Raw genomic sequence first — 20805 nt, 5'->3', positions numbered from 1 at the left:
CACTGAGGATTTAACGAATTCCCCCCCCTAAAAAAAGAGCGTTAAATGAGCTTTGAACCACATGTCCACCCCTGAAACCTAGCAGGCGTGGGTGAGTGTGGTGACAGTGGGTGTCTGTCCATCCATCCCTGTATTCCTCCATCCATCCCTCCATCTATCCCTGCATCCCTCCATCCACCCATCCATCCTCCATTCCATCCATCCATCCATCCATCCCTTCATCCCTCCCTCCCTCCCTCCCTTCTCTTCCCTGGAGAAGGCAGACAAAGCCAAGCAGAGTGTTTGCCCTGCTGGGTGGTCATTCCTTTCCCTTTATTAATTATAATAACAACTAATACAAACAATTAATAATTAATAAAAGCGGCGATTTGAGCCAAAGGAATATTTTGTTCGGCCTGAAATGGCTGTTTTGGGGGGAAAAAAAAAGGTGGAATCAAGGAGTGGGATCAGGCCCTGGCAGTGCAGGGGTTATACCCTGCTGGGGTGACTCTGGGTTTTGGGGTGCCCTCAACGGGTGGCCCCAGGGATGGGGGACCCGCAGGGTGTGCACACGTGTGTGTGTGTGTGCCTGGCACGTTCCTGGGGTATTCCTGGTGCGTGGTGTTTGCTCACACCTGTGGAACAGGCACACACACACGTGTGCCTGCCATGGGACACGTGAGTGTGCACATACGTGTGCACGTGAGAGCTGTGTGTGTGCGTGGGGGCACCCCCATCCTGGGGAACCCCTGGCACACTCCCCCCCCTCTGCACACCCCCCTTTCACACCCCCTTTGCACAACCCCCAAGCACAACCCTCCCTCCCGCACGCATAGACCCCCCCTTGGACACCCACTCCCCTTCACAGCCCCTGTGCCCACCCCCGCTCTCCTCCTCGCACACACACCCTCCTCGCACATCCCTCTCCGCCTCGCACGACCCCCTGGCCCCCCCATTCCCCCTCTCGCCCCCTCCCTTCGCTCCCGCCCCATAATCGGCTCCAGCTGCACAAACATTCCCGCACCCGGAGCCGCCGCCGCCTCCGGAGCCGCCCCCGCCCCCGCCCGGATCCTCCCCAGAGCCCTCCCGGGCCCCCTGCCCGGACCCTCCCCCCAGACCCTCCCCCCGGCCGGGGCAGCTGTGCCGGACACGCGTGGCCGTGGGGCAGCCCCAGGCAGGGCAGGGAGGGGCTGGAGGGGAACCACGCCTGTGTCCTTCTGTCCATCCATCCCTACCCCTCCATCCGTGTCCATCCATCCCCTGTCCACCCATCCCACCCATGTCCACCCATCTAGTGTCTGTCCATCCCATCCGTGTCCGTGCATCCCATATCCACCCATTCCACACATTGAATTCATCCCATGTCCACCCATCCTATCCGTGTCCATCCATCCTATCCATGTCCATCCATCGTATCCATGTCCATCCATCCCATATCCACCCATTCCACACACATCCATCCATCCTATCCATGTCCACTCATCCCATAGCCCATGTCCATCCACCACATCTATGTCCCTCCATCCTGTGTCCATCCATCCCATGTCAATCCATCCACCCATCCGTGTCCATCCATACCTTTCCTAACCCCTCTATGCTCTCTGGAGGCCACTGGATGATGGTGGGATCCCACACTCACCCATCCCATGTTCTCCAGGAGGTGCACCAGGATGGAGATTGGTCCCATGCCCACCCATCCTATATCCATCCCTCATTATTTTCCAGGAGGGGTGCTGAGATGGAGATTCTCACACCTGTGTGTCCCATATTTCCAGTGGAGGAATGACGTAGATCATCACACTCACTCATCCCAAGCTCTCCAGGAGAACACCAAGATGCAGAAGTGGCTCCACATTCCCCACTCCCCCACCCTTCAGGTGGAGCCGGGGTCCCACAGGGCTCAGGGGGGCAGAGGGGTGGGGATGGATCCCACTCCCATCCCGCGGCACCAGGGTGGGATGGCGGGATGGGGACAGGATCCTCCACCTGCCTTGGGAGCCGCAGCCACCCGAGGGACCCCCGAGGCGCCGGAGCCCCTCCCGCTTCCCGGCAGCTCCGGCTCCTTTAAGAGCAGCGCGGCCCGAGCCCAATTTAGCCGACGGCCGCCTGTCCCCGCTGGCGTCCGGCCAGGGCTCGGCCTCGGCCGCGGCCAGATCCCGCTCCAGCGCCCGCCCCCGGGGCTGGGGGGGCCGGGGGCACCCGGGGGACCCGCTGCCACCTTTGGGTGCTGCTCCCCGTGGCCTCAGGTCCCTGCTGGCTCCGTGCCCGTGGAGGTGAAGGCACACGGAGCCAGGAGCAGGCTGGGGGGACCCCCACGAGGCCCGGGGACCTGTCATGCCAAATGATCATGGGGACAGCACAAGGAGATGTCCCTTGTCACATCCCTGCTCCCTGTCACCTCCCTCTGCCACCCCCCATGACACTGCTGGGGACCAGGACAAGAGGGGACAGTGGAAGGGGAGGGGACAGGGGAGATGGACCCCATTGCCACTTGGGGCTGAGAATGGGACAGTCCAGGGACAGGAGAGCCTGTGGGCCATGGGGACAGAGCTGAGTCAGGGACAGGGTGGGTCCCTGGGGACAGGGGACAGGACAATCCCAGGAGACAGGGTCCCTGGGAGATGAGGGACAGGAGAGCTCGTGGCCAGGGCAGCCCATGGTCCAGGGGACAGGAAAGCCAGTGGCAAGGAACAGGAGTGACTGTGGACTGGGGGACAGGAGCCCTGGAACAACCAGTGCTTGGGACACACCATGATCCGTCCTTCTCCCAGTAAGACCAGTTCCTTCTCTAGCACTCCCTTCCCTGCACTGGTTTCACCCCAGGGCTGTCTCTGTGCTGGGACCAGCACCCCACGGCTGACCTGACCGTGGCTGCTCCTGGGGCCCTCCTGTCCCCGTCCCCAGCAGCACGAGCCCCGTGGGCACTGGTGGCACTGGTGTGACGAGTTGCGGGTGCTCTGGGGTGGCGTTTGCGCGTTAATTGACCCCCGCGGCTCTGGCAGCTGAGAAAACAGAGAGGGGCTCATTAGGGGACATCAAAGGACCCCCAGCACGGCCGGGCGGGGACACGGCCCCACCCGCCACCGGCGTTTGCTGCCTCTTCGCTGGGATTAAAAGGGGAAGAGGAGGATGGGGATCACCAGGCTGGGAGGGCTGGGGACAGCCGTGAGCAGAGAGGAGGTCCCTGTCTTTTGTCCCCTGTCCCCTCTCCTTGGGGTTAGTGGGACCTGGGGGGACCCGTTCTCTGGGTGACCTGTCCCCAGGGTGACTTGGACAGGGGTGATCCATCCCCGGGGTTAGTTGGGTTTGGGACGATCTCTCCCCAGGGGTGACTTGTTCCTGGGGTGACCCATCCTTAGGGTCACCCATTCCCAGGGTGACCTGTCCCCAGGGTTAGCTGTCCCTGGGGTGACATTCCCAGAGGGATCCGTCCTTGGGGTGACCTGTCCCTGGTGTTTGCCTGATCCAGGGTGCCCCATCCCTGGGGTGACACACCAGGGGATGGAGGGGACATGCACTGACCGCTGCTTGCAGATGCCCTCCAGCTCCTCCCTGCTTGGGCTGCAAACAGCCCCAAGAGCCAAAAACCTCCAAACTCCCCCAAAAATTGCTTGGAAAGGGCCACATGGCACAGGATGCAGCCCAATCCCAACTCCAATTTCAGCTCCAGCGCAGGATCCCGTGGGGCACAGATGGGGGGACAGGGACCCTCAGTGTGCCCCAGCAGTGCCCGTGGGGTGCCCTCAGCACTCCCGCGGCTCGGGAGCAATCCCAGATCTCAGCTCTGTTTTCCAAAGCCGGGACATCCAAGCCTTTAAAAAAAAAAAACCCTCCTCTCCCAGCTCCTGCATTCCTGGGTGGAGAGTTTACATTCCCCCCGTCCCCCGTGATCCCGATCCGCGCTTCGCCTCCGCAAAACAAAGCGGCCTTGGGTGGGAGCTGCTTTTTGGGGAGCAGGACCTTCCAGCCGGATAAGAGACCCCCGTGGGCAGCACCCCAAAGCCAAAGCACCCAGTGCCAGGCTGGATACAGCCCAGGACCCCCAGGGCGAGGGGGATTCCCCTCCCTGAGGTGGCACCACGAGGGCAGGGATTGAGGGGTGCAGGAGGGTCCCCCCACCCCCTTGGCTGAGGCTGGTCCTGCCCATGTCACCACCAGCACAAAGACGGCAAAAATCACCCCATTTTAATTCCCTTTTCCAGAGGCTCCAAAGGCAGGGGGGAGGGGAGGGTGACAGGGGTGGCCGGGGTGTCCTGGGGGTGCCAAGGGGGTGCTGATGGGGGTCCCGAGCAGCCCAGCCCGACCCTTAAACTGCTTCTCCAAACCACAGAGGAGTGGGGGGGGAAAAAAAGCCCTGGATAAGTTTCTCCCCCTCTTCTCTCCCCCTTCCAAGTCATCGCTGGAAAATTAAACCGGATCCAAAGAGTTTTTCCTTTCCAAAATGTGCTGGAGAGGCACTGCCTTAACCCCTTCGGCTCCTGCCTCGCCCACACTGCAGGACTGGGATTTTTAAGGGGGTTTTGGGATCGTCCCAGGGCTTTGCTGGGGGAAGGGGAACGGCACAATCCCCCTGCGATCCCTCTCTGTGCTCCAGGGATCCCCAAACCCCCTGGAATGCTGGAGGTGAGAAGCACTGAGGCTCCCCTGGGCGGGTTTTGGGGCACCCCTGGGGCCAGTGCTTCCCGGCCAGGTCTCCCTCTCCATTTTGGGAAGAGTATTTTTTTTCATTCCAATTAAATCCAGCTGATTAAATCCATCCTTTCCCCCCCGCCACCGCCAACTCCCCGCCTGGAGCTTGTCCCTCTCCAGCCCAAAATCCCAGTATTCCCCCCCTCCAGCATCCCCTAAATCCTGACAAACCCAACCAGAGTTGGGACCTGCTTCTCTCCGGAGCCTCGGGATTGGGGACCCACCCCAGCCAAACCCCTAATCCCAGAGAAAATGTGAGCTATTTCCTCCAGGAGGGGGGGCACAGGAGAGGCTCCCCCCCCCTCCCACTGCAAACCGAAAATTCCTTATTTTTTTGGGTTAAAAAGCTCTTTTTTTCCCCCTTGCAAAGCGCTTTGTTCCAGCTGGAGGGAGGCGCTGGCTCATCCCCACGGGCCGATGGAACTGGGGGGGCCCCACAGCATCCACAGGGACCCCTCTCAGTCCCCCCAATTTAATTCTTGGGGGGGTTCTTTTGTGAGGGAAAAAAAAAAAAAAGCCCTCAGGAATAATCTGGTGGATTTTTTGACTCGTTTGTATTTGGGAAGGATTGTTCAAAAAAGGAATTTGGGAGGAAAACTCATCAGCCAAGTGGGGGGGGGCCCAGGAGGAGCCCCCGGGGGGGGAGCAGCCCCGGCCCAGGGTCTCATGGGAGCGAACAAAGGGGTGGGGAAAGAAAAATCCACTTTTTTGGGGAGTTTCGAAAGGAGAGCGAGAAAAATGGGCTTTTTATTGGGTTTTTTTTTTTTTTTTTGCCTTTTTTCCCCGAATTTTTTTTTTCCAGGGGCCGCTAGAGCAGCAGCTGGGGGGGAGCTGGGATGGAGTGGGAAGGGGGGAGCAGGGGGTTGAGGGTCCTCTCCAGGCTCGGCAGCGTTTTTTTCCCTTTTTCTGCTCTTTTTTCTCCTTTTTCCCACCTCTTTTATATTTTTTCCCAGTTCCTTTTTCTCTCCTTTTTTTCCTCCTTTTTCTCCCTTTTCTCCCCTCTTTTTTTTCACTCATTTTCCTCTTTTTCCTCTCCTTTTTTAATCTTCTTTCTCTCTTTTATCTCCTTCCCTGTTTTTTCTCCCTTTTCTCCTTTTTCTCATTCTTTCCTCCCTTTTCTCCAGTTTTCCTTCCTTTTCTCCCTTTTTTTCCCCTTTATACCTTTTTCTCCCCCTTTTCCTGCCTATTTTTCTCTCCTTTTCTCTTTTTCTCTTCCTTTCCTCCTTTTTTCTCCCCCTTCTCCTCTCTTTTCTACATTTTAACTTTCCCTTTTTCTCCTCTTTTTTCCCCTTTTTTTCTTCCTTTCCTCTTTATTCACCCCTTTTTTCACTCCCTCCTTTTCCTCCCTTTCCTCCTTTCCCCCCACTCCTTTTTCTCCTATTTCCCCCTCCCTTTTCTCCTCTTTCCTCCCCTTCACTTTCAAATTTTAAATAGAAATACATATAATTAAATTTACAAATGCTATTTACAGGTTTAATTACAAAAAAAAAAAAAAAAAATTCAAAGAGAAAGAGAGACACCCCTTAGACGTTAATAAATCTAAAAATAAAAAATATATAATAATTCCCCCCCCTCCAAAAAAAAAAAACAACCCCAAATTTCAGGCCGGATGGCGGCGGGGCTGGGGGGGTCACACCGTGGTCTCGCCCTGCTTGCTGTTGGTGAGCCGGGTGTAGAACTTCCTCCAGGAGTGCAGGGTTTTTCCTGACCATATCCAGAACCCGGAGGTGATGCCCACGATCAGAGTCATGAGATACTTGATCATGTAGACGGTGAAGTCGGGGGTCATGCGGGGCGTGAAGTGCAGCGGGCAGGGGATGGCCAAGCTCTTGCAGTTCTGGCTGATCCAGCTGCGCTCCCAGTGCTCCCGGAACGCCTGCTCGTAGAAGTAGCAGGCGATGACGATGGTGGCCGGGACGGTGTAGAGGACGCTGAAGACCCCGATGCGAACCATGAGCCGCTCCAGCTTCTCCGTCTTGGTCCCGCCGTGTTTCATGATGGTGCGGATGCGGAAGAGGGACACGAAGCCGGCTAGGAGGAAGGAGGTGCCGATGAAGAGGTAGACGAAGAGCGGGGCCAGCACGAAGCCCCGCAGAGGGTCGATGTTGTTGAGGCCCACGAAGCAGACGCCGCTCAGCAGGTCCCCGTCGATCTGCCCCATGGCCAGGATGGTGATGGTCTTGACGGCCGGCACGGCCCAGGCGGCCAAGTGGAAGTACTGGGAGTTGGCCTCGATGGCCTCGTGGCCCCACTTCATGCCGGCGGCCAGGAACCAGGTCAGGGAGAGGATGACCCACCAGATCGAGCTGGCCATGCTGAAGAAGTAGAGCATCATGAAGAGGATGGTGCAGCCCTCCTTCTTGGTGCCCTGCACCACCGTGCGGTACCCGTCCTCCTGGAAGCGCTCGTTGCAGACCACCCTCTCCTCCAGCACGAAGCCGGCGATGTAGGCCACCGACACCATGGTGTAGCACCCCGAGAGGAAGATGATGGGCCGCTCGGGGTAGCGGAAGCGCTGCATGTCCACCAGGTAGGTGGTGACGGTGAAGAAGGTGGAGGCGCAGCACAGCACGGACCAGATGAGGATCCAGATGCGGGCGAAGCGGATCTCGTCCTCGTTGAAGAACATGTGGCCGTCGGGCCGGGCGGGCTCGCAGGGCGCCGCGCAGTCCTTCTCCCCCAGGAACTTGTAGTTGAGGTAGCTGGGCACCTTCAGCGCCCGCGGGCAGTGGAAGGGGTGGTCGAGGGTGGCGTAGCGGGGGGCGCCGGGGGTGCCCTGGCCGGCCAGCGGCGTGGCACTGGTGAGCAGCGCCGGCGAGCCGCCGTCCTCCGAGTGGTTCTGCCCCACGCAGATCTGCTCGGCGCCGTGCCGGGGGAAGTTCTCGCAGCGCAGCCGCTCCGGCCACTGGAAGCCGAACTTGTTCATGAGGGCCTCGCAGCCCTGGCGTGCCCGCTCGCAGATGGAGCGGCACGGCGGGATGGCCTGCTCCAGCACCGTGCACACCGGTGCGTACATGGAGCACAGGAAGAACTTCAGCTCCAGGGAGCACTGCACCTTCACCAGCGGGTAGAACTGGTGGACCTCCAGCCCCGCGTCCTCCTGGTTGGTGTGGCCTAGCAGGTTGGGCATGATGGTCTGGTTGTAGGCGATGTCAGTGCAGAGCGGGATGGAGATGGGCTGGCAGAAGCCGTGGTCGGGGATGGAGATGCCCTTCTCGCCGTGCAGCTGGGCCAGGCACGGCGCCGGCACGCTCAGCCCTGCCAGCAGCCAGGCCAGGGCGGGCAGCACGCCGGCGGGGGCCATGGTGGTGCCCCGAGTCCCTGCGCCCCAAATTACTGTGCCCGCTGCCCAGCCGGACGGCCCGTCCTCCCGTCCCGGTGTGCCGTGCCCGGGGCTACCTCGATGGCTCCCGGTGATCAGCTCTGCCGTGCCCGGTGTGCCTGGACGTGTCCCAGCGACCCCGGTGCTTCGTGGATGGCTCCCGGTGCTCAGCTCTGCCGTGCCCGCCGCTGGCTGGACGGCTCCCGGTGACTGGATAGTCTCAGCTCCCGCCGGGATGACTCCCGGTGACGGGACCCGCCGCGCCCGGTGCTGCCCGGACGGCTCCCGGTTACCGCTGCCCGCCTGCCCCGGCTTCCCGGCGGGACGGCTCGCGGTGTCCCGATCTACCGGTGCGTCTGCTCGGGCTTGGCGCTCCCGGTGCTCGCCCCAGTCACTCCCGGTGCTCGCCCCAGTCACTCCCGGTGCTCCGCGGCGCTGCTCCCGCTGCCCGGACTTGGTGCTCCCGGAGCCGCGGGCGGGCGGTGGGTCGGGGAGAGGGGATGGCAGGGGCTTGCCGGGGGGTCCCGGGGGGTTGCCGGGCGGTCCCGGGGGGGTCCCGGGGGGTGCCCGGGGCGCGGGGAGCGGAGCGGCCGCACCGGACGCTCCCGCCGCCTTTGTGAGGGGCAGCGCCGCGTCCCCGCGGGGCGGGGCCAACTCCCCGAGCCACGCCCCCGACCGGCCCCGCCCCGCCCTCCCAGCCAGTCACATTCAAACCTGCCCGTGGCCACGCCCCTCTCCACCCCTGGCCACGCCCCCCGCTCGTCCCGGGGGTCACCGGGCCCCCCCGGCCCGAAAAGTTTTTCCGAGTCGGGAAAAGTTCCACCCCCCGCCCGGGTGGGGTCGGGCCGGGGCCGCGATGAGAGGGTGCTCCCGTGTCCCCTGACGCCGCCCGTGTGCCCTGTGCCTCTCGTGTCCCCTGCCCTCCGCGTTCCGTGACGCCCCCCGCCCTGTGTCTTCTGACCCCCCGTCGTGTCCCCTGAGCCTTTCGCATTTTCTGCCCGCCTGGTCTTCTGCACTCCCCCTTGTCCCCTGTGCCCCTCCTGTCCCCTGCCACCCGTGTCCCCAGCCCCAGTGTGGCCTCTGCCTCTCCGTGTCCCTTACACCTTCCTTTCGTGTCCCCTGACACTCCCCGTGTCCCCTGTGCCCCCTGCCGTGCCCCCTGCCCCCCGTCTCCTCTATACCCTGCGTGTTCCCTGTTCCCCACCGTGTCCTCTGTCCCGCCGTGTCCCCCGTGCCCCTCCTGTCTTCCCTTCTCCCCTGTCGTGTTCCCGGACATGCCCCATGTCCTCTGCAACCCCCCATTGTCCCCTGCGTCCCCCTGTGTACCCTGCCTCCCCTCCCCCCCAGTGTCCCTTGTGCCCCCCTGGTGCCCTCTGCACTTCCCATGTCCCCTAACACTCCCTTCCAACCCAGGACCCACATCCCCCTGACATGTTCTGGGGTGTCCCTCACTGTCCCCCAGTCCCACTTTAGGGTGCAGTGGAGCAGGATTAACCCCCGTACCCCCCTGAAGCCTCCCCAAGAACAGGGGTGCCTTGGCCCCAACACTCCTTGTCCCCTGGTGTCACCCAGGTGATGCCACCACCACGTGGGGTGCTCACGGCCACCCTGGGGTGCTGCACCCCCCAGGGCCACTGCACAGTCAGGGGTGTCCCCAAATCAGCCAGGGGGGTGGGGATCATTCCCCACCCTGCCCTCCACCACTGGCCCCACAGCTCCCACCCCAACCAGGGCTGTGGTGAAGGGAACCTCTGTCCCCACAAACAGGGCAGGGGGGGAGAGCAGAGGGGCTGGGATGCACTGGGAGGGACTGGGACACGCTTGGGGGGACTGGGAGGGGACTGGGACACATTGGGTGGGACTAGGACACACTTAGGGGCATGCCAGAGGGACATGCCAGAGGGGAACAGAAATACACCGAGGGGAACCAGGACACACTGGGAGGATTCAGGACATGCTGGGGGGATCTGGGACACACTGGGGTGACACTGGGACACACTGAGGGATCCAGGACATGCTGGGGTGATTCAAGACATTGAGAGGGACCAGGACACATCGGGGCGTCAAGGACACACTGAAGGGACCGGGACACGCTGAGGGGACTGGGACACACAGCAGAGACCCTCATCAGGGAAAGAAACTGCTGGCAAATCACCCCAAATTTCGGCGACAGGATGGGGGGGCTGCCCTTTCCAAGGCAGGGGCAGTCGGGGGGGAATTGTGCTGGGCAGCCCCCGCCCCCGTCCCGCTCCGTTCTGGGGGGCTTCTGGCTGCCCCCTTCCCTCCCTCCCTCCCTCCGCGTCCTCCCTCCCTTTCTCTCCCTTTCCTGTAACTTAAGCTTTTGTTGTGAGCAGGAGACCCGGGCTGCCGTGAAAAGAGGGGGCCCCACCGCCTTTCAGAGCGTAATTGAAACCATTGCGGCTCCTGGCCGAGGGGGAAGGGCAGGGGGGGCTCCAAAATCAAAGCCCGGGGGGGCGCAGGGGGGAGGACGGAACACACGATGCTCCCGGCCCCCTCCCCACCGGGACGTGCCGGGTGTCACCGCGGCGGGGGCGGGACACGGGGGGCTCCCCGCGCCCGGGGAGGGGTCGCGGCTGGCGGAGGGTCCGCGTGGCCCCGTGGATGGGGTGGGGTGAGTGGGATTGGGGTGGGAACCAGGGCCGGGGGTGACTCCGGGGTGCTGCCTTTGGGGTTCCCGAGAGTGCTGGGCGAGTGCCCGGGGGTCCCGGGCGGGGGGGCTGCAGTGAAGGGCCTGGCACGGTGCCGGCGGCGGGGGCTGAGCACGGAGCCCGGCCAGCACTGCCTCCCGGCCCCATCCCGCTCCCAGTCCCACTCCCAGTCCCGCTCCTTGGCTGTTCCCCCGGCTGCTCCAGCCACAGCTCCCCTCGGCCCCGTGGGTGCAGATCCAGTTTGGGTGACCCCACCGTGTCCCCAGGCCCGCCAGGGATGGGGACAGAGGGGAGCAGGGGCGTCTGAGCAGCCACGTCGATTTGGCTTCCTGAAAGCTCCAGATTTTGGCTTCTTTTCACGGGGAAAGGGCCCTTCCCACGTCCCCTCACACTCCCCTGTGTCCCCTGCCCCCACCATGTCCCCTGTGCCTCTCGTGTCCCCTGCCCCAGGAGGTGGAAGGGGCTGTCCCCATGCTCCCTGTCCTGCTGGCTGCTGGTGGCTCAGGAGAGGGGGCCACAGAACCCACGAATGGTCCCACCCAGAGTGGGTGCTGAGCTCTCCTGAGGAGAGAGAAACCCGGAGCAGACCCTCCAGCCAGCCCTGGAAGGACCCCCTGGGTGGGCTGAGGATGTCAGGGACATCCCAGGGAGGTCCTGCCTTCACAGGGACATTCAGGGTGGCCAGGGAATCCCTCGAGTCCCACTTGTCCCTGTCACCAGGCTCCCAGCCTCATTCCTGAGCCCTGCCAGGGCTGTGCCGGGTGGCAGAGAGTCCTGCCTCCTCCCCAAAAGATTCCCTGGGGTTCTGTTTGGGGGAACCTGTGAGGACAGGGACCCACACTGGCACCCAGCAGGAGGGGGTGGGTGCTGCCAGCAGGCCAGACTGGGCTGGACTGGGAGTATGGGGTCAAACCCAGCTCGCCCTGCCAGCTCCCCATCACAAGGGCACTTGGGGGGGTCCTCCCTTCACCCATCAGGGCCAGGCATGGGGGACACAGTTGAGAACCCCCAGGTCCTGCCCTTGGACCTCCTGAAAGCACTCTCAGCCCAGCCACAGGCTGGTGTCCCTCTCTGAGCCTCCTCCCCAGGGACAGGCACGCTGGGGGTGACACTGGGGGTGGCACCACGGGGGTGGCACCACGGCTGGCACTGGTCCTGTGCACGGCCCCACGCGTGGGCTGGTAGCCAGCACCGACCCCAAGGGCAGCATTTTGGGGGAGGCACTGGCAGCACCAAATTGCACCACGCGTCCCTTAGGGGTGGCACAGAGGAGGGCAGAGCAGGGAGGGGCTGTTCCAGGCGATGCCAGGGGGGCTGGGGACCCCGGGGGTCCCCCAGGAGCACAGAGGAGGGGAAGGGCCCCAGGCCCTGCCCTCGGCTTTGTTTCACACTTAAGAGCCTCTAATTAAAACCAGGCACAAAGGCCCCGGCTGGCGGCGGGCGCGAGGTGCCAGCGGGGACGGGGGTCTGTCACCAAGGGAACAGGGAAGGACACGGGGTCCCTGGCACAGGTCCCCCTGCACCCCGGGGCGTGAGCAGACACATGTGTGCACACACCTGAACACACAGCACCCACAGGAGGGGTGAGTGTGGGGACGTGGCAGCAGGGCTGGGGGGGGTCACAGTGTTGGGGACTCTGTGTGTGACAGCCCTGCTGGCACCTGGGTACCTTTGTGCCTGTGTTTGCACGCCTGTGCCCAGCTTTGCTGCACACACGCTGTGCTGTGGGTTAGGGGAGGGCAGGAACCAGTGCTCAGGCCTGGTTTGTACTGGTCTAAACTGGTCTAATGGCCTGCAATGGCTCCACGGGGTGGGAGGGGTCTGTGATCAGCGCTGATCAGATGGGATGGGGGTGGGAGCTGAGTCCTGGGGTACCTGTGGGGTGGGCTGTGGGGTTAGCTGTGCTCTGGGGTACCCACAGGGTGAGTTGGGGGGTGAGGTGACCCCTGGGGTACCCATGGGGTACCCACTGCTACCCCCAAGCTCCGGGGTAGCAGTGAGGTGAACTGAGCCCTGGGGTACCTGTGGGGTGCAGTGTGGGGTGCCCCCAGACCCAGGGTACCAAGCCAAGCCCTCAGGTACCCACGGGGCGGGCTGTGGGGCGAGTTGAGCCCTGGGGCACCCCCGAGGTGGGCCATGGGGTGCCTGAGCCCCGGGGCAGCCTGGCAGGCAGTGGACACAGCGTTAGCCAAGCCCTGGTACCCAGAGGGTCCCGGGGGCACTGGTGGGCAACCCCAAAAGCAGCTGTGAGGAGCTTGGGGGGGATGAGCCCTCACCACAAACAGGTCCGGGCTGGCAAGTCCCTGGTGCCACGTGGTCGCCCGGACCCGCAGCCGGTGCCGGCGGGGCACGGAGCCCACCGAGGCGGGCGCGGGGGAAAGCGGCTTAAAGCACACCTTGACCTTGCTGGCAGGGGAGGGATCCCCTCGGCTTGTCCGACACATCCCCCGCCAGCGCTGGCATTGAGAGCGCGCGAGCCCGCGCGAGGAGGGGCCGCCTTGAAAAGGCAGCTTAGGCATCTCCCGCTGCGAGAGATGGATTAGGGGCTTCGGGGAGGCCCGGGGGGACGGCGCAGCCACCGCGCCACAGCCACGGCCATATTGTTTGAACCCTTCCGGGGATCCAGGGGCAGCCGCAGCTTCTCCAGGCGACCCGTGCCAGGGCCTCACCGCCCTCACACGGGAGGATTTCTTCTGTATATCCAACCTAAATGTCCCCTCTTTCAGTTTAAACCCATTCCCCCTTGTCCTGCCACTCCAGCTCCTGATGAAGAGTCCCCCTCTGGCCCCTTCAGATCCTGGAAGGTGCTGTGGGGTCTCCACAGCCCCAGCTCTCCCAGCCCGTCTCCATAAGGGGAGTTGCTCCAGTCCCCTTATCCACTTCATGGCCTCCTCTGGACCGGCTCCAACAGTTCCCTGTCCTTCCTGCGCTGGGGGCACAGGAGCTGGATGCACTATTCCAGCTGGGGTCCCCCAGGGTTGGCAGCCCCGGCCCCCTGCGGGTGCCCCTGGCCCAGGAGCAGCTGTCACTGTCAGGGCTCGGGTATTTTTAGAGCCACCCAGAGACCATTTCTGCCCATGCAGTGGGTGATGGGTGTGGGGGGGTGGTGGTGGTGGTGGGACACAGGTTTCCCTTTTTACTCTGATTTAGGGCTGGAAATGCCCTGTTTGTGTCCAGAGGGGGCCCTATACTGGGGGGATGGGGTGGTCTGGCCACCTCGGCTCTGCCCCCGTGCTGGGCTGGGGTCTGTGTTCCCAAGGTGGTGACAGTGAAGCCTCACAGGGGCAAGCCCAGACCCCAGGGCTGCTCCTGGTGTGTGGGGCGGCCCCTGTGGCGGCGATGGAGGAGGGACTGGGTGCCCCCCTGGCCATCCCTCCCTGTCCCAGGAACAGCTGTGCCCCTGGCGGGGACCCTGCCAGCACCGGGCATGTGACAGGAGGTGACAGGGCTGCTATTTATACCTGCCCGTGTCAGGCCATGCCATGAGCCCAGGGTGGCTCTCAGAGTCCCCTAGGTGCCCTGCCTGTCCCACAGCACCATCCAACCCCCCCTGCAGGGTGGAGGGGGGGTTCAGCATGGCCTGGAGGCCCCTCCATGGTGTCACACAGCCATTCCAACTGCCCCCAGCCCATGGGGACAGGAGGGGCACAGAACTGTGCTTCATGTTCCTGTGCCCAGTGAGGACACTGAGCTGTCCCTGTGCCTGACTGGGCATGAAGTTGTGCCCAAGAAGGACACTGAGCTGTCCCTGTGCCCAGTGGGACACTGAGCTGTGCCCAACCCCTCCAGGTTAGTGGGTGCTGGGGGGCAGAGGGGGACAGGTGGACTTTCTTAGGGTAATGAGGAGGAAATTCAAGGAGGTTTCTGCCCAGCAGAAGCTCTCACAAGCCACCCTGTGGTGGTGCAGAGGCCCCAGCCCTCAACCACAAGGTCCCCAGTCCACAGTTTGAGAGACAGCATTAGAATCATGGATTATGAAGGGATTGGGATGGACCTTAAAGCCCACCCAGTGCCACCCCCTGCCATGGGATCGCTCCAAGCCCCGTCCAACCCGGCCTTGGAGACTTGCAGGGATCCAGGGGCAGCCCCGATGCCGAGCTCCTCCCCGGGCAGGCGGCAGAGGGCAGCAGGGCCCGGCGGCGGCTGCTGCGGGGAGAGGGGAAATGAATGAATGGGGAGACAGATGGGAGCCGTTTCTCCTGCTGTCAGGAGGGACAGAGGCACAGGCAGCGCGCCCGGGGACAGCTGGTGACAGCTGTGCTGGGGGGCCGAGGGGCAGGGCCCCGCCTGGCGCGGCTCCTGCACACCCAGAGCCTGACCCAGCCCCCAACTCAGCCCCCAGACCCAGATCCCTGATCCCAGTCCCAAACTCAGATCCCAGCCCTGAAGCCCAAACCCAGCCCCCTAGGCCATGAGCCAGCGCAGGACCGGCCTCGGGCCCATTCACACCTCAAGGGTGGACACCTCATGAGCTCTGCCCCATCCCAGTGCCCCTCACTCTCACCCCAGCTCCCTCAGCATATCCCAGTGCCCCTCACTCCCTTCCCAGTGCCCTTAGCCCTTCCCAGTTCCCTCACTCCCCCCAGTTCCCCTCACTCCGCCCCCAGTGCCCTCAGCCCACCCCTCTGCCCTCACTCCCCCCGCCGCGGCCCCTCCGAGCGGCCTCTGCGCATGCGCTGCCCTCAGCGGGCAGCACAACCCGCAGCGCTCGCCACGAGGGGGCAGCAGCGAGCCCGCGCTCCTATTGGCTGGCACCGCCATCACTCAAGCCGCGGGAGTCAGCTCCCATTGGCTCAAAGCTGGGAGGGCGGGAAAGCTCGTGTTCCTATTGGTTGGTGCCGCCATCACTCAAGCGGCTGGAGCAGCTCCCATTGGCTCGAGCCGGGGAAGGCGGGAAGACCGAAGCGGGGGTCTCGCTCTCCTTTTCCCCCCCCACCCCGGGATCGAGGGGTGTGGGTGTGTGCATGAGTGGGTGTGAGTGGGGGTGTGTGTGTGTGTGTGGGTGCGTCAGTGTGTGTGGGTGTGTGTGTGTATGAGTGTGTGTGTGGGTGCGTCAGTGTGTGTGTGACGAGGAGGCCGCCGCGCCGCAGGTCGCGCCCTCATTGGCCGGCGGGGGCGCGCGTGCCGCAGCTCGAGCCCCCATTGGGCTGAAAGGGGAGGGGGGGGGGAGCGCGCCGGCGCGCGTGCGCCGTGCCCCCTTTCCCCGTGCGCGCTGCCTCAGGACGCGCAGCGAGGCTCGGCGGGACGGCGAAACCCACCGTGCCGGAGCCGCGGAGGGCGGCGGTGCGAGCCCGTCCCCGCTCTCCCCGCTCTCCCCGCTCTCCCCGCCGTGCCCGAGCCGTTCTGCGCCGCCGCTCCGTGAGGGAGGGCGGCCCGGCGGGGTCACGTGAGCGGCGCGCGCTGCCGGCGCACGCGCGGTGCGGGCGGGGGCGGCGCTGAGGGCGGAGGCGGCGGCGGCCGGAGCGGGGCCGGGCCGGGTCGGGCCGGCGCGAAATGGCGGACAGGTTCTCCCGCTTCAACGAGGACAGGGACTTCCAGGTACTGCCCCCCGCGGGGCCGCGGGCCCTTCGGCGCCGCCCCGAGCCGTCCCCGCTCACCCGTCGCTCACCGGGGCTTTGTGCGCAGGGCCCGGAGCTCCGCCGCGAAGGGGAGCGCGGGGGGCCGGGGGCGGCTGTCAAGGTGACACGGGGGCTGTGGGGGGCAGCGGGAGGGCGGGTCGTGGTGGCGGAGGTGACCCGGCGGGGTCAGCCGATGAGGGGACCCCCCCCGCCACCCGGTGAGGGGTCGGACCAGTCCGTGACGGGACAGCTCGCACCCCTCCCGGTGAGGGGCAACACGCACCCCGCTGAGGGGCTGCAGCACAGACCCCCCGAGAGGGCACCACCCCCGCGGGGACGGGGCCGAACACCCCCCGGTGAGGGCTGGGATCCCCCCGGTGACGGGACCAAGCCCACGAGCCCCGCACGCCGCTGTCCCAACATCTGCCAGCGACCCCCTTCTCTGGAAAACGCCTCTTCCTTCTCGTCTCATCTCATTTCATCCCTCCCCCCCCAACCGAGGACGTCGTAATTAACGCCACTGCTGCCGTTTTTTTTAAAAGGGGGGCTTAAATAAACAATGCGAAAATTAACGTTGACTCATTAAGCCCGAACAATGACATGTTGTTCTCCGACTTCGGCCCGGGAGAGTCTCGGGGTTAGGAAGGAAAACAAAAGGAGCGAGGATGAGGCGGCTCGAGGAGGGCCGTGGATGGGCTGCTCGGCGATCCCACTGTTTCGGGAGCCCGCGGTTGGGATGGGGCTGCTCATCCTCGCTCGGGCCTTTCACCTAAAGCTTTGGCAGGGTTTTTATAGCGTGGAGCTTGCGTAATTCTGCTTAAGCTGGCATTAAGGTGCAGCCTTGGGAGCAGGCAGGACGGCCAGGAGTGACTGATTTCTGGTGCTTCCGCACGTTTTAAGGGATGCACGCTCTGAAAATTGTTGATAAACTGTGTTAGAAACACAAAGAAATCGGTTTTCTGCGTGTTGCCTGGTGTGTGGATGGAGGTTTGGCTCCTGCCACGGCCCCAAACACGGGCTGGGATGCAGTCTTTATTTCCTTAAACGAAGGAATGAGCCGTAATTACCACTGAAACAGCCCGATTTGGCTTTGAAGTTTGTGTTTCAGGAAGTGGGGGCAAACAGGGCTGGAGAACACATTTCTCCTACTGGTTTTTATGAGGGGAGAGAGGGGGAACCCGAACCAAGTCGGGTACCCGGGGAATGGGTGAGCTCTGCAGTCGCGTCCTTGCCCTTTGTGGGGCAAGAAAAATAATTGTAGTGGCAAAACCTGTTACTGTGTCGTGGATCTGGGCTCGCAGAGGGAACGTGTGGTGATGTCAGGTAGGAAAGAGGGCTCCATTCCCCCATCCCGAGATCTTGGGAGTGCCCAGAGACAATAACCCGGTCCCAGCCCTGTGTTCCCTGGGCACTGTTTTAAATTGGGATTTATCTGTGTCAAATGCCGGGCTTTTATTGTCTTTCCCGTAGGCTACAGTGAAAAATAAAGAGATAGGGTTTGTTTTTTATGGGAGGGTCGCTTCTCTGCTCTCCTCTCCCTGAAAATGTGCCAGGGAGGAGACAGACATTTTATTTTGTGCGCTAAAGCTTCCTTTGAGGGGAAAGTGGAATTGGTCCCCTGGGAGGAGCAGTTTGGAGCTGGTTGGGGCTTGCAGAAGGTGAAAACAGTGAGCTGGGAAAGAGCAGATCCAAGGGGGATTGGCCAAGGTCATGCTGAATTTTAGGGGGAGCTCCAGGTCCTGTGTGGACAGGTCGGCAGTCTAATGATTTTTCTGTTCAGTTGATGGAGAAAGGCTTTTCAATGAGAAAGAAGGAAAAATTAGGTTCAAAGTTGCTTTCAGATAAGGTTTTCTGACTTTTTTTCTTTCTATTTAGATGGAGGTCCCCTGAGATTAGAACATGGGGGTGGGATAAAGGAAGTGCTCGTTGTGCTAGGGCTGCTGTGACCGTAGGTAAAAACACCCCTGCCTGTGCCCCTGCTCTCAAAATACAGCAAAAATAAGGCTCTGTTCATGCAAGTCACCAGTTTGGATGCAAATGCCTTGTAGGAGTGTTCCTGTCAGTGGCAGGGATGCCCTTTTCCCTCAGTTCCAGTTCTTCAGCAGGTGAAATTGGTGCCTTTGGAGGGGATGTGACTCCAGACGTGACCCCACGTCCCTGCCAGGCCGGTGAGACCCAGGGAGCGTGGCCAGAGGGAGATGGGCTCTAAAATTACACAGCCTGGAGAGGGATGGAGGCGTGGGGAGGCGGAGAGGAGGCTGGAGGGATCTCTCACATTTCCTTCTGGGTTGATCTGCTTGTGATCTCAAAGTGAGAGGATGTGTAATGTTCTGGAGAGAGGGAGAGAAACAAAAGGTCAGGAATAAAGAGTGTGGGTCAGAGGAATCTTTCAGCTGCTTGCAAGAAAGGCAGATGCCTTGGGATTGGTGCTGTGGCTAATGGAAGAGAGGCTCTGGATGGGAAAAAAAAGCATTTTAGAGTTCTTATTATTGTTATCAGCCCCTGAAAAGATTCTGGGTTGGGAAGATCTGTTTGGCAAGACGAGCGTTGGTGTGGGCAAGGGAGAGCTGGCAGTGCAGGGTTAGCAGAGGTGATCCTCGGGTTTCTGAGCTCCTGATGTGCTGGAGAAAAGTGGATTAAAGGTTAGAGAGCTGCTGGGAGCTGTTCCTCCCTCCCCTGTGCCTGGCTGAAGGAAGATCAGCGCGATCAGGAGAGACAGGAATGGAAACAAACAGCACTGGAGGGAAATCGGTTCAGGAAGGAAGGACCTAAATCAACTGAGAAAGAGAAGGTATGAAGGGTCTGAAGGGCATGAAAAGGTGCTGAGAGAGAAGGGTTGGGCAGAGGGATCAGCTGAGAACTGGAGAGACAAGAGGGAAGGGGCGCACGAAGAGAACTGCAGAAGGAGTGGAGATGCTCTCATGGAGTTAGGTAACCCTGTGGAAAACAGTGGCTAGTGTAAGGATTAAGGAAGTCATACATCCTTAAAGATAAAGATTGTGGTGTGGAGGGAGAGGAGGAATTATTCTGACCCGTCTCTGTGGTGGGGTGGAAGGAACCTCGAAGCTCAGGGTGGTTTGGAAGTTGAAAATTGCCAAAGGAGCAGGACTGGCCCAGGAGGATATCACTGCAGTGAGCTGATTAAGTGCTTTGGGGGTTTTCTTACAGGATTGTCTCGCTGTTGCTGTGCTCTGTAGCTTTAGAGGCTGCACTAAAGGCGAAGATCCTCTTCCCTTTTTCCCTAAGCTCTCAAACCTCAGAGAAACTCGAGGGAAAGCCCCTGGTTCTGGCTGAATGTATTTTGAAGGTGCTGAACCTGAGGGCAGCTCCAGTGAAAGGCCTTGAGCTGTGCCCTGCCTGCCAGATGGATCTTTCCCTGACCAGGCTGGCACAGCTCTTCCTTTGGGAGCCTTGGGCAGGGAGATGGATTAGTGGAGGAGGAAGGATATCCCTGACCTTCCTTCTCTTGCCTCTCTCCAAGCACTGCAGTGGCAAGTGAAGTCTGCTGAGTGGCTCACCCAAACAAATCCCAGTCGTTTTCCATTTTCCATACAAGAAGGGTTATTTTTGAGTGGGATGCTGACAGCTCAACCCTTCAGGCAGGGGGTCATGGAGTTTGTTATACTTCTCTCACGGGCTCTGTCACTTGTCTGTCCCACTGTCCCCTTGACTGACAGGCTTCCCTGGCAGAGGCAAACAGGAACCAGTTCAACTTCAAGGAATTCTGAACAATAGCTGGAGATTATGCCAGCAGAATATTTTAGAAACATTAGTGAAAGCTGTGTGAACACATGAGACTGCTGCAATAAGTAAATATACATTTTAGTGCTATTTTTGCACTTGCAATGACTTTATTCTTTAGATTAGCTGTGCAAACTCCAAGAATAAATATTATGGATGTCTCTCTATTGCTGAAACCCAGTGGAGCTCCCACTTAGTCCCAGATGTTGAGAAAATGTTTTCTTGCTGCCTCTCTCTCTCCTTTCCATTGTTGAAGCAGAAAATATCCCCAGCCATATGTGTCTATGTGTACAATAATTTCCTCTTCCTACGTACATTGCACTTACTGGCATCATTAGCCAGACGGAACACAGGCTGTTCTGTCTCGGGGTTTTTCAGTGCTGTACAGTCTGCACAACACTTCCAGCCAGCAGGAATACCTGCTTTTCCCAACTGGGTGGAAGCGTAGCCAGCCTGAGCCTCAGCTCAGCTATTCCTGCTTATTCCTTCCAAGAGGATAGGTGGGATTATTTTTTTTTTTTTTTAATTTTTTTTCCCCCTCCACAAAGGATTTGAACAGCTAACCCAGCACATCACCCTGCTGCTTCCAGCAGGTTGAGCTGAGTGCTGCTGGCAGGAGAATTTCCTGCTTTTTAATTGGCAGGGTGTCAGGGCTAAGTTGTGTTCCCAAGCAGCTCAGGCAGTGCTTTGTGGGGCAGCTGGGAGGGTTCAAACCCGTCCTTAATGAGTTTGTGCTCCGGCTGCAGCTCCACTCCACTTCCCAGGTGCTGCCTGAGGGAAGTGCATTTGTTTTCCATGTCCTTCAGCAGGCCTGGCTGCTCGGGGGGAGGTGGCACAGGCAGCTGAT

General features: G+C 61.3%; 2 protein-coding genes across 19 annotated transcripts in view; one reads left to right on the top strand and one right to left on the bottom strand.

Moving 5' to 3' along the window:
- The window catches only part of GPATCH8 (G-patch domain containing 8), a 173739-nt gene that overhangs the window by 102669 nt on the left and 50265 nt on the right, over window positions 1–20805 (top strand). For 4 of the 18 annotated variants that reach the window (XM_050334744.1, XM_050334748.1, XM_050334729.1 and 1 more), the window contains exon 1: window positions 16130–16197. The exons of 11 other annotated variants lie outside the window; for them this stretch is intronic. Coding sequence is in view for 1 of the 7 variants with exons in the window: in XM_050334728.1 (XP_050190685.1) it covers window positions 16153–16197 (45 nt within the window). In the remaining 6 variants the exon portion in view is untranslated. Of the gene's footprint in view, window positions 1–16082; window positions 16198–20805 lie in introns of those variants that run through there. 3 more of the 18 variants (XM_050334747.1, XM_050334743.1, XM_050334728.1) reach the window with 2 other exon arrangements.
- On the bottom strand, window positions 6141–8511 carry FZD2 (frizzled class receptor 2). The gene has a single exon (XM_050334753.1). It carries the CDS (start codon window positions 7970–7972, stop codon window positions 6299–6301), a length of 1674 nt encoding a protein of 557 aa, XP_050190710.1. The 5' UTR covers window positions 7973–8511; the 3' UTR covers window positions 6141–6298.

This window comes from Myiozetetes cayanensis, unplaced genomic scaffold (assembly GCF_022539395.1).
Source record: "Myiozetetes cayanensis isolate MyiCay16 unplaced genomic scaffold, myiCay2020 scf58, whole genome shotgun sequence".
Taxonomy (NCBI): domain Eukaryota; kingdom Metazoa; phylum Chordata; class Aves; order Passeriformes; family Tyrannidae; genus Myiozetetes; species Myiozetetes cayanensis.
The sequence above is the reverse complement of the archived record's forward strand: the minus strand, read 5'-3'. Positions and strand labels throughout refer to the sequence as shown.